This window comes from Chiloscyllium punctatum, chromosome 2, assembly GCF_047496795.1.
Source record: "Chiloscyllium punctatum isolate Juve2018m chromosome 2, sChiPun1.3, whole genome shotgun sequence".
In the NCBI taxonomy this organism is placed as follows: domain Eukaryota; kingdom Metazoa; phylum Chordata; class Chondrichthyes; order Orectolobiformes; family Hemiscylliidae; genus Chiloscyllium; species Chiloscyllium punctatum.
In genome coordinates, this window is record NC_092740.1 from 71,758,392 (window position 1) to 71,774,552 (window position 16,161).

A 16,161-nucleotide genomic window follows, 5' to 3' on the forward strand; every position below is an offset into this window, starting at 1 on the left:
AACTTCAAGATACTGGATTGTTAAAGATAATTAAACAACTTTATGCAATAATTTCAAGCAGTAGAATTTCAAGACATAAGTAGTGTGATACAAATTTTAAAAAGTGTTAGCTGAAATGAAGAATATACCAAATCTAAATAATAGGAAATTATGGATTCAAGTTTGTATTTGAGCAGTGCCACTTTCCGTAAAAATATTGGCACAGCACTATCTGCTGTATCCCTGGAAGGAATTAACTCCTCTGCCAAGGACATCCTTACAGAGATAGTCTTAGAGTAAACTGCATATTGTTTTAATTTTTTTAACTTTGTTTTCATTTTTTTTTTTCTCTCTGCATCTTCAAGAAATAGTTATCTCCAAATCCTTGTAACTGGTTAACTATAAATTTACAAATAGTGACTGACAGTCTGTGAAACCTTGTGCGTCACAATTGCTTCTGTGCCACCCAAAACTATATGATCTGGGAGAGACGAAAAACTGCTTTTTTTTTTAAAAAAAGAGCCATTTAGAGAATTTCCTCAGATTCCTTTTGGGTAATTAAAACTAGCTGTGATTTCCTGTGACCCTGAAAATTCTCTTGCACTGCCTAGCTTTTGTATATTGCAATTTCCTCCCCACTCTGAAATGGTTTTATTTGCGTTTAGTGCAATTCGTTGATTTAGCATTCACTGAATAAGCCAACAGCCATAATTCCCTGGGTTAATAACCTAGATCTGGCCTTACGCAGCCTAAAATTCCAATTGCTTATCCTCCCAAACCTATCTACTGGGAACTGTAAAATTTTTATTTTGCCTATTGTTTTTGGTTGATAACACTCCTGCCTCAGAAACAGTAAGTTGTGGCTTAGATCTCTCTTCTAGGTCTTGAGTGCAGCAATCTAGGCTGCAACTCCATAGTGCAGCACTCAGCCAGTACTATCTGACATATTGCTTTTTGGATGAAAGATTAAAATGCTTCACCTGCCCTCAGATAGATGTAAAAATTCCTTGGTGTTATTTTGAAGAGCAGAGGATTTATCTCTGACTTGGCCAGGTCTTCCTTTGATCAACAAGTATCTGGTCATGATAAGTTGCTGCTTGTGGAATGTGTACTGTGCATAAATAGACTGTCATTTTTCCTACAACAGAACAGCATTGGCTGTAAAGGAGTCTTGCATTCTGATGGCTGTGGAAATTGCTATTTAATCACAGGTCCTTTTTTTGGGTGGGAGGAGGAATACTTTGACCATATTATCCTCCACGAACTCTAAAGAAACCATCCCAGAGTACAGTGAGATGTTGGAAAATTGAGATGATGGACTTGCATTACAGGTGTCATCTCGCCATACACTTTTAGCTGGATATTGTCTGACAAAACTGTCACATCTATTTGCGGTTCATAATGCTACTCAAGATGGTGTGCTCATTTTAATTTATTTTTAATCAGCCTGTATGGGCATGTTATGACATACCTTTAGGGCAGGTGATACTTGAATTCAGGCACAGAGACAAGGACACTGCACTGTGCCACAAGTCCCTGGTATGTTACACTTTAATAATGTCATTAACATCGAACAGTCAAGTATTTTCAAAAGTGATGACTATAGCGTACTCATTTCGTATTTCTCAAAGTAAGTGGTGCAGATATCTTTTTGTATGAAATTTGCTCTGCTGGTTGGCAAAATATTTTTAAATGAAGGAAGCAAGTGATCTCAGGTTTATTTACATTGTACATATGAACTTTTGTTACATTTTTAGCCCCATAATGTCAGGGGTAATGGCAGAAAACAGTATCAAGATACTCCAAACCAGAAGAAGAAACCTAATGGAGTAAATAGTCAGCAAGTTAAGCAATTTCAGATATTGGTGAGTATTTGCTGTATTTTCTGTCAAAATTCTGAATTGCACTAGTATAGCTGTAAGGTATTTGTAATAAGGAATAAGGTAGGTTTATAATTCCAACATTAGCATAGTGTCTTATTATTAAGGAAAAAGCTCTCTTCAAAGTCAGCTACATGGGGAAAGTTAGCATTCATCTTTGAAACATTTCCAGTCTACATCTCACTTTATTAAAATGGTTCGATGTTTCGATTCTTCTTTAATTATAATTTAGGAATGTGGAGAGAGAACATCGGAATATCAGTGTGCTATTTAACCTTTTGAGTTGTCCTATCATTCAATTAGATTGTGGATGTTCTGTTTCTCTGCTTAATGTTTTTTTTTGTGCCTAGACGCTATGTATGTATTTTATTTGCATTTCCAAAAACGTTTTAAAATTTTTCTTAGAAAGATATGGTTTTCATTTTTTGAATGTAGGCCAACATCAGAATTTATGGTATTTATGGTAATTACTGCTTACAATATATTAGTGTCATTTGGCATCAGGAAGGTGCAGATTTGATCTGCGGCATGTGGAATTTGTTTATTAGAGTGAAGTAGTATCAGAAGCATTAAAGCTGCTCTGTGCTTTCTCTGGATTAGACAAAAGAAAAACAATTGCCTTTTCATGCCAGGTGGTGTAAATTTCTTTTGTACTGTAAGTGTGACTATGAATACAGGATTTAGAGGTGCTGATGATGGACTGGGGTGTACAAAGTTAAAAATCACACATGAGGAGGTTATAGTCCAACGGGTTTATTTGGAAACACTAGTTTTCGGGGCGCTGCTCCTTCATCAGGTGGTTGTGGAGTATAAGATCGTAGGACACAGAATTTACAACAAATGTTTATAGTGTGATGTAACTGAAAATATATTTTGAAAAAGACCTGGATTGTTTGTTAAGTCTCATCTTTCAGAATGACCGTGTTGGTTTCAGTTCTTTTATATGTAAATCCCAGAACTTTTTTAAAGTCATATTCTCAAGTGAACTTTAACAATAGGTGCTATGTTGGCCCAGATAATATATTGAAGGTGTGAGCTTCCCTATGTGAGGCTGTCTGTGCCCCAATGTTCAAACTGATTCTAATCTAAAAAAGGAATTTACAGAATCTTACGTGGATTCATGCAGTTTTTGAGCAAAATAAAATGTAATTCTGCGAGTACAAATTCACCCCAAAACTTTGTGGATTTGTGCACGTTTGGGGTGGGGTGGGGTGGAGTGGATGGTGTATGAGTGTCTGTGAGAGGGAGAGTGTAAAGGGATATTGGTCTGTAGGAGTGTATGTGTGAGCATATGAGAGAGAGTCTGGGTCTACAGGAATTGTGTGTGTGTGGATAATATATATATATATATATATATATATATATATCAGTGGAGTCACCTGTAGTGTGACATGAACCCAAGGTCCCAGTTGAGGCCATCCACATCGGTACTGAACTTGGCTATCAGCCTCTGCTCGGCCACTTTGCGTTGTTGCCTGACCCGAAGTCTGCCTTAGAGGATGGTCACCCGAAGGTCCGAGGTCGAATGTCCCAGACCTCTGAAGTGTTCTCCGACTGGGAGGGAGCATTCCTGTCTACTGATTGTTGTGCGGTGCCCATTCATCCATTGCCATAGTCTCTGCTTGGTCTCCCCAATGTACCATACCTCAGGGCATCCTTGTCTGCAGCGTGTGAGATGGACAACGTTGGCTGAGTCACAAGTACCTGCCACATACATGGTGGGAGGTGTCCCAACGTGTAATGGTGATATCTGTGTCAACTCTCTAAAAGCGTCTGCTGTGACAAGGTTGTATAGTGTTGTTCTGAAAGCCGGGCAGTTTGCTGTGAACAATGACCCTTCAAGACTGACTTCAGGAAAGGTGACAAGGCAAAGTGGCTAAGCAAAAGCTGATAGCCAAGTTTGGTTCCATGATGTTCTCAACCAGGACCTTGGGTTCACGTGACACTACAGGTGAACGCACATGCACATGTACTTGCGCGCACACACGCACCCTCTCTCATACACTCACACATACACTCCCAAACGCACCCTCTCACAGACTTGTACCCCTTTACACTCACACACATACACATACATACTCTCGCTCAGGCACTTCTCACCCCCCATGCGCACACACCCACATATAAGTTTGTAGGGTGAATTTGTACTTCAGAATTATATTTTGTTTTGCTCTAAAACTGCATGACTCCATGTAAGATTCTGTAAGTCCCCTTTTTAGATTAGAATCAGTCTGAACATTGGGGCACAGACAACCTTACACAGTGCACCTCACACCTTCAATGCATTATCTAGGCCAACATGGCACCTATTGTTAAAGTTCACTTGAAAATGTAACTTTAAATAAGTTCTGGGGTTTACATATGAAAGAACTGAAACCAACATGCCCATCTAAAAGACCAGGGATTTAACAAACAATCCAGGTCTTTTTCAATATATAATTTCAATATATAATTTCAGTTACATCACACTGTAAACTTCTGTTATAAATTCTGTGTCCTACAATCGTATACTCCACAACCACCTGATGAAGGAGCAGCGCCCTGAAAGCTACTGCTTCCAAATAAACCTGTTGGCCTTATTACCTGTTGTTGTGTGATTTTTAACTATGAATACAGGATTAGCCTTCATTTTGATGCCATAGCATGGTTATTGTCTGACTCTCACTGTCTCCACTCATTGACATTTATTCTTTAGGTGAGATGCCAAAAGAATTCTGCAAACTTGGAAAGTTTGCCCCCATTTGCATTATTGCATTTAGGAGAGGAAGAGTAAAATGTCAGAATCTTTTGTTTAAGTTTGTAGTGGATCTTTTAATCTGTATTGCTGATTCCTTCGAATAAGGGCAAGTTGCAGTGCTCAAGATCAAATTTATCCATTAGGCATAATCCCTTAAATCTTATTGGATTCCTATGTTCCCATCTGTTTCATTTTAAAAGGTTTAGATATATTTATTCATACTTTAATATGTGCTTGGGTTATATGTTTTTGCAGAAGTTATCCACTCTTTTTATTCATAAACTTCCCACAGTTTTCTTGCAAACATAAAATCGTGTTTTAAAAAGTAGTCTGAAATTAAAGCACCCAGTGCAGTTATCAATATATGGTACTTTTAACAACAGTTTATGGAGGTGAAGGTAAACACCAACTTGTGGACACTCCCATTAATGCCGAGGTTGACTCCTCTATCACTCCTCCTGCTGTGTGACAACAGTCCTCCTCTCCCTCTGTTGTGACATACATTTTAGTTGTATGTCCATAATGTCTCAACAGCCAATTGTCAGTAAACTTCAGAATTTTTTTGTTTTAAATGTTTTAGAAACCTGATAAAAAGCTTCAACCAAGACGATTACAAGACAATTTTGAAACAGGTAAGACCACTTTGTAAAACCTTTTCAAAGTTACAATTGCCTTTTTAAATTTCTGTTATGCAGAATTTGATTCTAATGAGAATTCATTTTGAAAGATTTTTTTTAATTTCTAGTTATACAAATATATCTTTTATCTTTATTTCTCCCCCCCCCACCCTCACTTAGATGCAGTCTGTGAACTGTGCAGTTCGAATCAGCTCCTGGAATATACTGGGACGTGCATATCGGGTTCTGAGCCCTCGGATTCCTGCAGCAGACACTCCAATTTTAATTTCTCATCCAGAGCCTTTCTCAGCTTCAAGTTTGATCGTGATGCAATAATGAAATGCTTTGACCTATGACGGCATGTTGAGTTTTGATGTAAAGAGATCACAAGGTTACATGGAGCAAGTTGCAAGATCAATGAAAAACTGACCTTTTGACCCTTGAGTATTACAAACTCCTAAGGATTTTAAAAAGTACAGTGTGGAGTTTTTAAAAGTGGGCAGAAATAAATAAGATGAGGTCATGTTTAACACAGTTTAGCATTTGTATGCAAGCAACCTTTTCAGTATTTGAAATTGGCCATTGGTTTCATTTTAGTAGATTAGTGCAATCCTGGAAAGGAAAAATTTGTAATTTTGTTTTGTAAATAATCTTTTCCTTTCTCTCTGGATTCCATCCCCGTAAGTTAGCCATGGATATGATACTTTAAGCAGATGAAGGTTATTGAGCTTTTTTGAGTGGATGTTAGGAAAGATAGGACAGAATGGATTATTGCAGTATTAGGCTTTTGTTTTATGCAGTTTAATCAATTCCATTTACAATGATATTCATGCTGTAGTCATTCATGTAATTATACTGTAGATATTTGTTTGTTTCCGTTGGATATTTAGAGTGCTCTTCGGTGTTGCTATAGTTACAGAATGTTTAAGCTATTTCTGGCAGTTGTTTCGGACCTGGTCATATTGTTTTTTTTTCTTCACTTCAATTTATATGCTTTAAAGTTTCAAGGAAATTCTTCATTGTATTCCTGGATCAGATCTATGTTAATGGTGAAAATGGGAAGCTGTTGAGTCTGTGGGAGACTATTACTTTCAATCTTTCACTTACAGTCCATTAATAATCAATTCTGTAGAATTCCTTGAACTCTAAGTTCCAATATATTACTGACTTAAAAATATTGAGTGACTTACTAGCAAAAAATTAAAATCCACTGAATTCCTTGACTGCTTAATGTTTTATTAAAAAAGCATGTGACTAGACAAAGTACTTGATGTGTGAGCTTACAAATCTCGACCCTGAACTCAGGAGATCTGAAGTAATGGTAATTTTGTTATTTTTAAATTTAATCCACTTAATCATTATTGAACATTGTCCCGTTGCAGAAATTTATCCAAATTAGTTTTGGAAATAGGCTTGGTGAGATGAAGGCTATTATTCAAAGAGTAATTTCAGATCCCTTTTCAGTTACCTTGCTTATTTAGTAGACATGCGACCTTAACTACAATCCTATTGCAGAGAAAAGAAACGTCAAAAGTCATGACCTGTTTATTTGTAGCCAGTTACAAATCCAAAATCTCTCAAATTGTTTGATTATAAATTTATATTTTGAGAAATTTAACAAATTCCTGAATTGAATTTTTCAGTTTTGTACTTATCCTGCTCAACTTCTCTATGGAAAAATATAGTGCATGCAGTTAGTGCAGAAACAGCATCCAACTAAATTATGATGGTAAACTGTTTAATGAAAGTTTACCTTTGTTAGGCTTTATAACCTTATAAAAACAGTAGGGTTTTAAGCCTGTGACAATATTGTTATAATAAAAGATACATTTGTTTGTCAGGTTTTCATCTTTCCCACGCAGTGGAAGAGTTTGAACGAAGCACGTGATAAAATTTTGTATGAGGTTGTTTTGAGCTCTTGTGAAATAACACTTTTTGTACAGAATAGAATTTTTGGGTGGGGGGTTATTTCAAAACTGAGTGCAAGTCCTACATTCTGATGGTAAATTTTCATCTTTGGCTGCAATCTGGGCATTAATTATGCCAATTTTTTTTTGGCAAGTTATTTTGCTCAAATTCACTTCCATTTTGGTAAATATCAAATTTCTCTCAAACCAGTGGAATCCAACAACATTTTGGGAAGCATTTTTAAGAACAATTTCCATACATATTCAAGAGTGGTAAATAGAACAGAACAGTTTAATTATAAGGCTTAAAATGGCTTTATTCATGAAAATAATTTAATCTGTTTACCAGCTATGAGTAATTTGATCTTAAATGTATACAGAAATTATTTATAATGGAGTACAGCAGTCATTCATAGTATGTGAAGGGAATTTTTCTAAATCTTTTGTAAGATATTTATTAGTGTCCTTTCATTCAAAAGAATAAGCTTACATTTTTAGAGCTAATGTCACAACTCAATATTCCCAGAGTTGTTGCAAATGTGAAAAGATTGAGTCAAACTATCCAGTCTCCCGACTTAATCAGTCAGATAAACTTAGTTTATGAAAAAACACTTGTGAGGTTTCTGTATTTAACAACAAAATGACAGTCTATTATGAATATATTGTATTTAATCAATGGCAATTAGGAAATTTGATTTGCTAACTTATAACTGTAAACTTAAACTCTCTCCCTTAAATTCCCTTCTTCACAGACAGGCACAAAAACATACAAAATGTTGATGTTAAGGATGGTTAAAGACAAAAGAACACAGTTTGATAGCTTTAGTCTGGACCACAGCATGCAACAAGTTGCTTTCTTTCTTTTCCTTTTGGTTCCTTTTTAGTTTTTTGCTGCTGACATAACATTTTTTGTACAGAATATACTTTTACATTAACTGGTTAAGAAATCATCTTTTTACTTTCTTTTTAAAGATTTTTTTCCCTCTTTCAACAGGGCATTTGTAGAGAAAAGTGAGTGGAAGACAGCCAGTTACTCCACATGAGAGGGAGACACACAAATTAGTGTTTCTCTTTGCAGGCTAGATAGCTCTCTGCTGCATTAACTCCACACCAGCCATGGTCATTTGATTAAGAGCAAATCAGAATATTGTTGTTGAGCAATTGTCCTTCAGTTCAGACCCATTGGCTTTGTGGTGTGTTTTTTGTTCTCTATGGTCCAAGGGAAAGCAGTATTGTATATAGCTGAAAATGTGTTGCTGGAAAAGCGCAGCATCCAAGGAACAGGAGAATCAACGTTTCGGGCATCAGCCCTTCTTCAGGCATCGTCGAAACGTCGATTCTCCTGCTCCTTTGCTGCCTGACCTGCTGCGCTTTTCCAGCAACACATTTTCAGCTCTGATCTCCAGCATCTGCAGTCCTCACTTTCTCCCAGTGTTGTATATAACCTAGTGTGCTCCAGTTAACATGATTTTTAAAACTGCAGCCATCTCTTTGCACAGTTTCCTTGATTTAAAGCAGTAACTTCCTTTTAGTTTTGTCTACTTTTCAAGAATAAAGGGAATAAAGTGGGTGTAGTTTTATATTTCCTTAATGGCATTCAAACAAGTGCAATTAGTAGAAGTGTCCAATGTGATTTAATTGATTGAATTTGAGCATGTGATAAATTTAATGACCAACATTTTGTTTTTAAAGTAGCACAAATGATTGAAACTCAATTTGATCTTAAAATGCAATCTTTCATGGAGTTTTCACTAATATTGATTGAACTGTGCTGAAAAATACTCCAGTTCCCCCTTTTTTAAAATAATAATGTCATGGGGAAAAAATGTGGAAGTGTTTTTTTTCCAGCGTGGGTGGGTGAAGCTGGTGTGCTAGTGATTTTGTTTTAATTTCAGAAGCTTAAGGACAATTTATCTAAAACGTCCATAAATAGAACAAAAGCACTGAATTATAAAAATAGAATTCTGTCTGTTAAATAATGTCTTATTAAAGCATCAACTATTCAAAACATAAAGTAAATCTGTTTTAAGTCCTGTTTTCAGTGCGTGTCTGAAATGAGCTGCCAGAGGAAGTGGTGGAGGCTGCTACAATTACAACATTTACAAGGCATCTGGATAGGTAAATGAATAGGAAGGGTTTAATGGGATATGGGCCAAGTGCTGGCAAATGGGACTGGATTAAGTTAGGATATCTGGTAGGCATGGACGAGTTGGATCGATGGGTCTGTTTCCATGCTGTACGTCTCTATGACCCAATGATTCTAAGTTAAAAGAAATGACTTAATCCCACAGCCTTCTCCAAGTTCCTCCAAATGACTTCACTTGGATAATGTCCAAACAAATTATATATGATCTCAGCACAATATATGTGATATGTATCACAAAATTTGTGTTAGATATGTCAAAATTATTGTGCAGTAACATTTTTATAATATTTTAGCAGCTTCTAGTGATTGTTGTTCACTGATATATTTATTGGCTCATTATTGCTTCAACACAGGCTTCATGTTAGTTGGTAAAATTAATCTTTAGTGTATTTATATTTAAAAATCTCCAATGGTGCTGTTTAGCATTGTTAGAAAATGGAAAACTGAAATAGAGTAATTGTATATTGGGAAAATCAATTCATTTCATACAGTCAGTTATACTGGAAAATTTCAGAAGTCTAACTTCTATTTATATGCAAGCACCATTAGTACCATTTTCTGACCAACAGCACAGTTACTCATAATGACAATTAAAGTGCAGCCTTGTTGAAATACAAAGAAAACTATTGTTCCCCCGCACTCCCAATCCACATTACGAGGGGCAAGTGATCTGATCGCATGATTGGATCTTTGTTAGTATTTTGTGCAAACTAGGAAGCACTTCTACTAATTGCAATTCCTACTGTCTGCTTCTCCAGAGTGAATACTCCCAGATCTACCTTGCCCCCTCATTTTGACCCTTCTACTTTCTTTGATTTGGCATGCTACTTGTCTGATATCCAGATCCGGATTATCAGACATTTTCCTCCAACAAAATATTGGAAGAACTGAAGCCAATGCCTTTGGTCCATATCGAAAAGTCTCTAGCCACAGTCATAGGATGAACCTAAAACTAAATGTTTTCAACCTTTTGTCATCCTACAACCTCTGTGTGAGCTTGTGACATTAACCTGTCCATCACCCAGATTGCTTACTTCCATCAATATGATAGTGCACCTCTGATGTCTATTGCATGCATTCGTTACTCCCGATGAAGGATTCTTGCCCGAAACATCGATTCTCCTGCTCCTCGGATGCTGCCTGACCTGCTGTGCTTTTCCAGCACCACACTCTCGACTCTGTTCTCCAGCATCTGCAGTCCTCACTTTCCCCTGTTGCATACATCATCCTTATTCATTCTTTTATTGCCTATAGACTCCACGGTTCCAATGCTTACCTCTGTTCCCGACCTTGCACTTTCATTAAATTTGAAATCATCGATGTCTCAACTTGCACCAATACCATTCACCAATCAACTCGCTGCTTGCTGTCCTGCAATGACTCCAATTACATGTTTCATTTGTAAAATTCACATTGTTATTTTTAACCCCTCCTGACCGCTAACCTATTCGCCTTCCAAATCTGGCTGTTTGTGCATCTCCAACTTTCTCACAATTGCTGACTATGCCTCAATTCCTAGAGGCCTAAGCTCTGCAATTGTGTCCCAAACTTTCCATACCTCTTTTTCCCTTATGTAACTTATTTTCACATGCTGTTTGATAAATCTCCTGTGAAGCACTTTGCAATGCTTTCACTACGTTAACAGTGCTATTTAAATATATAGAAATAGAGGAAGAGGAAAGCTCTTCTCCCACTTTTTTCCCCTAATTATATTCTCTGACAGCACCTTATCTTGGATATCAGAATAGATCTATCATGGATGATACAAAAAGTAAAGAAATACTTCCACAGAAACATACCTTTGATTTCTGTGCTAAATGCAGTGTCCCTTCACTTGAGCCTGTGAATACAGTTTCAGGCTAATTTCCCTCTTATTTTTTATTTCTTCTGGGTGGACCTCTGAGTGACTTCCAAAACTAATAGTTAATGCTGGAGATGGGATTAGCACACCAATCTCTGTGTGCAGACCCATGAGCACAGCTTAAATGGACTTTTAGTCTTAGGTTTGCATTAAATTAATATATCTGGTGTTCACTAGTTGGAGAGAATTTTGATCATTGTTTAACATAGTTAAAAATCACAGAACACCAGGTTATAGTCCAACAGGTTTATTTGGAAGTACAAGCTTTTGGAGTACTTTCTGGTAGCAACCTGATAAAGGAGCAGCACTCCAAAAGCTTGTACTTCCAAATAAACCTGTTGGACTATAACCTGGTGTGTGATTTTTAACTTTGTCTACCCCAGTCCAACACCAGCACTTCCACATCATTGTTTAACATGTGATAATAATGAGATCTTGATAGTAAGTATAGGAACAAAATACATTCTCTATATGATAAACTTAGAATACGTAATATCTATTCATATTGTGATTGTATTTTTTAAACAGACTTGAGAAAGTTTCAAAATTGAATCAAGGCGATTAATGGAAATTAAGTTGAGTCTTTATAACTTATGAAACAATTTTAGTAAGTTATAATGATACAAATGGTTGAATAAGTGTAACTTCAATGCAGACTGGTACTGAAACTTCAATGAAACTTACCCATGATTTTATTACTTAAAGTCAAAGTGATAATTGCAAGATAATTTTGAACTTGAAAACCCTGTGCAAAGGGGCTCCAATTTAGAATAATTTGTAGATTATAATTTTCTCTTTTTGCTGTTTGGCTTGTTTATATTTTAATGCTTTATTTCCATAATTTTGTTTCAATTAATTTGTGCTTAGGTTAACGTTCATTTTAAAAGAACTATATCTTTTAAATTTTTTTAAAAAAAACTAATGTTTTAATTTAACAATTTGAGGTATTTTCTCACCTACCTTGAAGACTAGTGAAAGACAAAATGGCTCATGATATTCTTGTTTTAGGCAATAAATACATAAACTGAGTTTTTTTTTTGTTGTGATGTAATCTAGTAAGCATCTGTTTTGTAATTTGTATAAGTCCATTTTGAAGAACTGAACTGAAATTATTTTGTGCTATATATTATAGCTGGGATTTATCAATGTAACATCTAAAGCTTTCTGCTTCTTGGAAGAAGAACAAATAATTCTATTTTGTTTTTCAATTGTTTTTATGAAAGATTAGTGATATGGGCTTTTAGTTTTAAAACTATCCTTACTGTCTTTTGGAATGCAATCAGAATGCAAACATCACTGGATAATTGGTTATTGTAAATGTGTGAAGTTTGCGTAGCTTCATTTGAATGTCTGTCTTAATTCTAGCAAAGAACTATAATTCAGAGAGAAAATGTTTTTCTTTCATTTTGATTTTGATACATTTTAATTCAAAGATTTCTCATGTTCTCCAAACATAGGGAATTCTTAGTCCAAATGACACAGCACACAATACTTATGAACTTAAATTATTTTTTAATAGTGTTTCATGTGATGGTAGTATTGCTGGCAAGGCCAACATTTATTGCCCACCATGAGTTGATTTTGAGAATGTGGTGAAAGTTGCTAGTTTGAACCACCGCAGTCCATCTGGTGTAGGGACTTCCCACAGTCAGTTCCAGGATTCTGATCCAGCAACAAGAATTAGCAATATAGTTCTAAGGTAAAATGGTGCATGGCTTGGAGGGGAGTTTGCAGGTGTGGTATTTCTGTGTGCCTATTCTCCTGTCCTAGTTGGTAAAGGTTACAGATTTAGAAGAATCTGTCAAAGAAGCCTTGTTGAGATGCTGAAGTGCAACTTCAATATACAACACCCTTCTGCAGTTGCATCAGTGGTGGAAGCAGTTAATATTTAAGGTATTGAATGCAATAATGATCAAGTAGACCACTTTGGCCTTGGATGGTGTTGAGCTTCTTGAGTGTTGTTGGAACCAAACTCATCTAGGTAGGTGAAGAGTATTCAATCACACTTGTCCTGCTCTCTGACCTGTATTTGCGTCTATATCTCTTCCCCCAAGATGCTTTTAGACACCAATGTTAAAACCATTCCATGTCAAGAGTACATGGTTAGATTCTGTTCTTGGAAAACACAGTAGTAATTTTTAACTTCAGTACCAAGATGGAGTATTGCTCCTAGTAATGTGCAAAATTTATATTTCAACTACGGACTATGTCAGAGAAAGACATTTAATTTCACTAATTCAAGAGATATAGCAATTTTTTGTTTAAAATAATGATTGCTTTAGAAGATGGTGTAGATTGTGGTGTACAAGTCCAGTATGATGTTTGTATGATTTGGGGTAAGGATAGTATCACTGATATTTGGATACATTTCAGGATGGACTGCTCTTAAATTGAAATGAACTGACCGAATTGCAAGTTGAACCCAGTAAATATATGGCAATGTATGCAAGTAAGTAGAATGCATCCCTTCTATCTTTGGATCAATCAGGCCAGTGACAGATGGGTACATTGATACAAAAATAAATATTGCAATTTAAAATAGTAAATGAGTCTGTTATAACATTGATGCCTGATCAACCACTTTTCATAGTTTTAGTTTTATTTTAAATGCTATCTTAGGATCAAAAGTGATTATATAAATGAATATTAAATTGATATCTAGTTTCTGGCAAGTATGCTTCTTTGGATTTTTAAAGTGGCTTTGTCATTGGACAAAGTTGGACTATCACCTGATGAAGGACCATCGCTCCGAAAGCTAGTGTGCTTCCAATTAAACCTGTTGGACTATAACCTGGTGTTATGTGATGTTTAACTTTGTCATTGGAAGCTTTTGTTTTCCTTCTGGAGCAAGAGGAACACAATAGGATTAACACATTGCATACTAATCCTTTCAAAACTCAGACTGCGTTGACTAAAATATATTTAAAACTGTTCAGTTTGTTTGCTTTTATGTTCTGTTTTCATTTGTCACAGTTCATTTTATATAACACTGATTAGCATTTTAGCTTCGCATTACATTTTTTGTAATATGTAAATAATTGTGCAAAACTCGAGTTCATTTGTTGATAGTTTACTTTTATACTAAAATTGGTTTGAATTAGCATATGTTACAAATAACAATGACAAGTACTTCAAAATTGAATTGCTGAAGTATTGTGTAACATGATTTTATAGTTTTATGGTCACTGACATCTTTTGTTTTGGAAAGTCTTTTAAGGACTGCAAAATTTGTGAGCACCAATTTTACCAGTTCAGATTTTGAGAGCATAGTAACAAACCTAGGTATGTAGACAAACACATCTAGAATGTCCAAGCCTATTTTCTGAAACCAACAATTTATTAGTGTTATATACAGTAACTGTGAATGGAATGATATTTTGGAGGTATTTAATTTCCATGTTTTGGACATTAATGAAGGAACTGTGTATATAAAAATAAATGAGAATCAATTTGTGATCCGTCTTTGCTTATTTTAAGCCTGAAATTTTATATTCTGAAATGTAGCTGATCTAAATCTGTTTGAAGAAGGCATTGATCTTGAAAGAAAGCCTAACATTTAAATGTTGAACTAGTGTACTTTTAAAATACTTTAGGCTCAAGAGCATTGTGTGCAGTTTGGGGAGAGGGACTTGTATATTTATTTTCACCGTTGATACTGGAGGGTTTAATGATTCAATTAAGCTGTAAATTAAAATTGAAATCAACTTCTGCATGAAAAAGACATTTATGTAAGTGCTGGTCGGTTATTTTTCATGGTACATTATCAACATCAGCCCAGTTAGTAATTCCAGATCTTCCTACCATCAGACTATTCATCATGGAATTAATAATTTACAATATTACAGCACAAAAGCTGGATAGTTGGCCAATGAAATTTGTCCATGTGAGCTTTGATTCTATTTACTCACCAAATTGATATCTGTTTATTTATAAAGCAATCGAGTAATTACCTGCTTTTCTTTTTGTTTAAGAAATTGCATTTGTTTTATGTTTTGATTTATGGAAGTCAATTGCATGCTCTTAACACCTCATGTAAGAAACAATTTTCTAACCTCCATTAACTGGTTTGAGGAACTCCTATTCAGCCTCACTGCTCTGCCCAAGCTGCATATTGTGCTAGGATCATTCCTCCAAGCAAAAATAATCCAATGGCTCCTTCACCAACAGCTGTTTTCTTCCAATATCTGCCCATTCTTTTCTCTGCAAGTGTGAGGGCTCACAAATTTATTCTATCTGATCAGTTGTCTGTTTCTTTTCTATCACAATCTTATTTATTCCAAGACAACTTTCTGTCTGTCACTTTATGCTGTCTCTGAGCTCATCTTGTTTATTAGATTTCCTGTTCTCTCGACTCCATTCCTATCAAAGTGCTGATCAGCCAGCATTCCCTGTTAGTTCCGATACTAGCTATTCTATCATCATTACTGCCAGAATGGTCTGATACTTGGAAGGAAACTTACTGTTGCTAGTTTTCCCATGCCTACAAAGTGGACAGCATCACAGGCAACTACACATCCCCACTTGACATGCTCATAGTATTTGGTGCTTGCTTTGAATGGAAGATCAGTGAAACAGTCACCTGTCCAATCAGCCTTGGATGCACATGTACCCAGTTACTGCCACAGATGTTTGATCAGCCTTCTTGAGATTGAACTCAAGGAAACTGACTGGCCTGGATGGAGTCCCTGGCCGCGCACAAATTCTGTGTGGACCAGCTGGCAGGAGTATTCACAGATATCTTTAACCTCTCCTGACTATGATCTGAAGTGCCCACCTGCTTCAAGAAGATCGCCATCATTCTGGTGCCAAAAGAAATCATGAGTGCCTCAATGACTAATGCCTGGTGACTCTGACCTCCATAATTATGGAGTGTTTCAAGAGGTTAGTCATGGCTCACATCAATTCCTACAAGATTGCCTTGATCCTTTGCAATTTGCCTACTGGTGTAACAGTCCAAAACGGACACCACCTCCCTGTCTCTAAACTCATCTTTGGAACATCTGGATAACAAGAATACTTACGTCAAGCTGCTAC

At 36.0% G+C, this 16,161-nt stretch overlaps 1 protein-coding gene across 3 annotated transcripts in view; it reads left to right on the plus strand.

Moving 5' to 3' along the window:
- Positions 1-14,581, plus strand: part of dcp2 (decapping mRNA 2) — a 41,851-nt gene extending 27,270 nt beyond the window's left edge. For all 3 annotated transcript variants that reach the window (XM_072583816.1, XM_072583808.1, XM_072583825.1), the window contains 3 exons: positions 1,737-1,844; positions 5,177-5,228; positions 5,394-14,581. In XM_072583816.1, coding sequence (XP_072439917.1) covers positions 1,737-1,844; positions 5,177-5,228; positions 5,394-5,569 — 336 coding nt within the window. In that variant the 3' untranslated portion in view covers positions 5,570-14,581. The remainder of the gene's footprint in view (positions 1-1,736; positions 1,845-5,176; positions 5,229-5,393) is intronic.
- Positions 14,582-16,161: the final 1,580 nt, after the last annotated feature.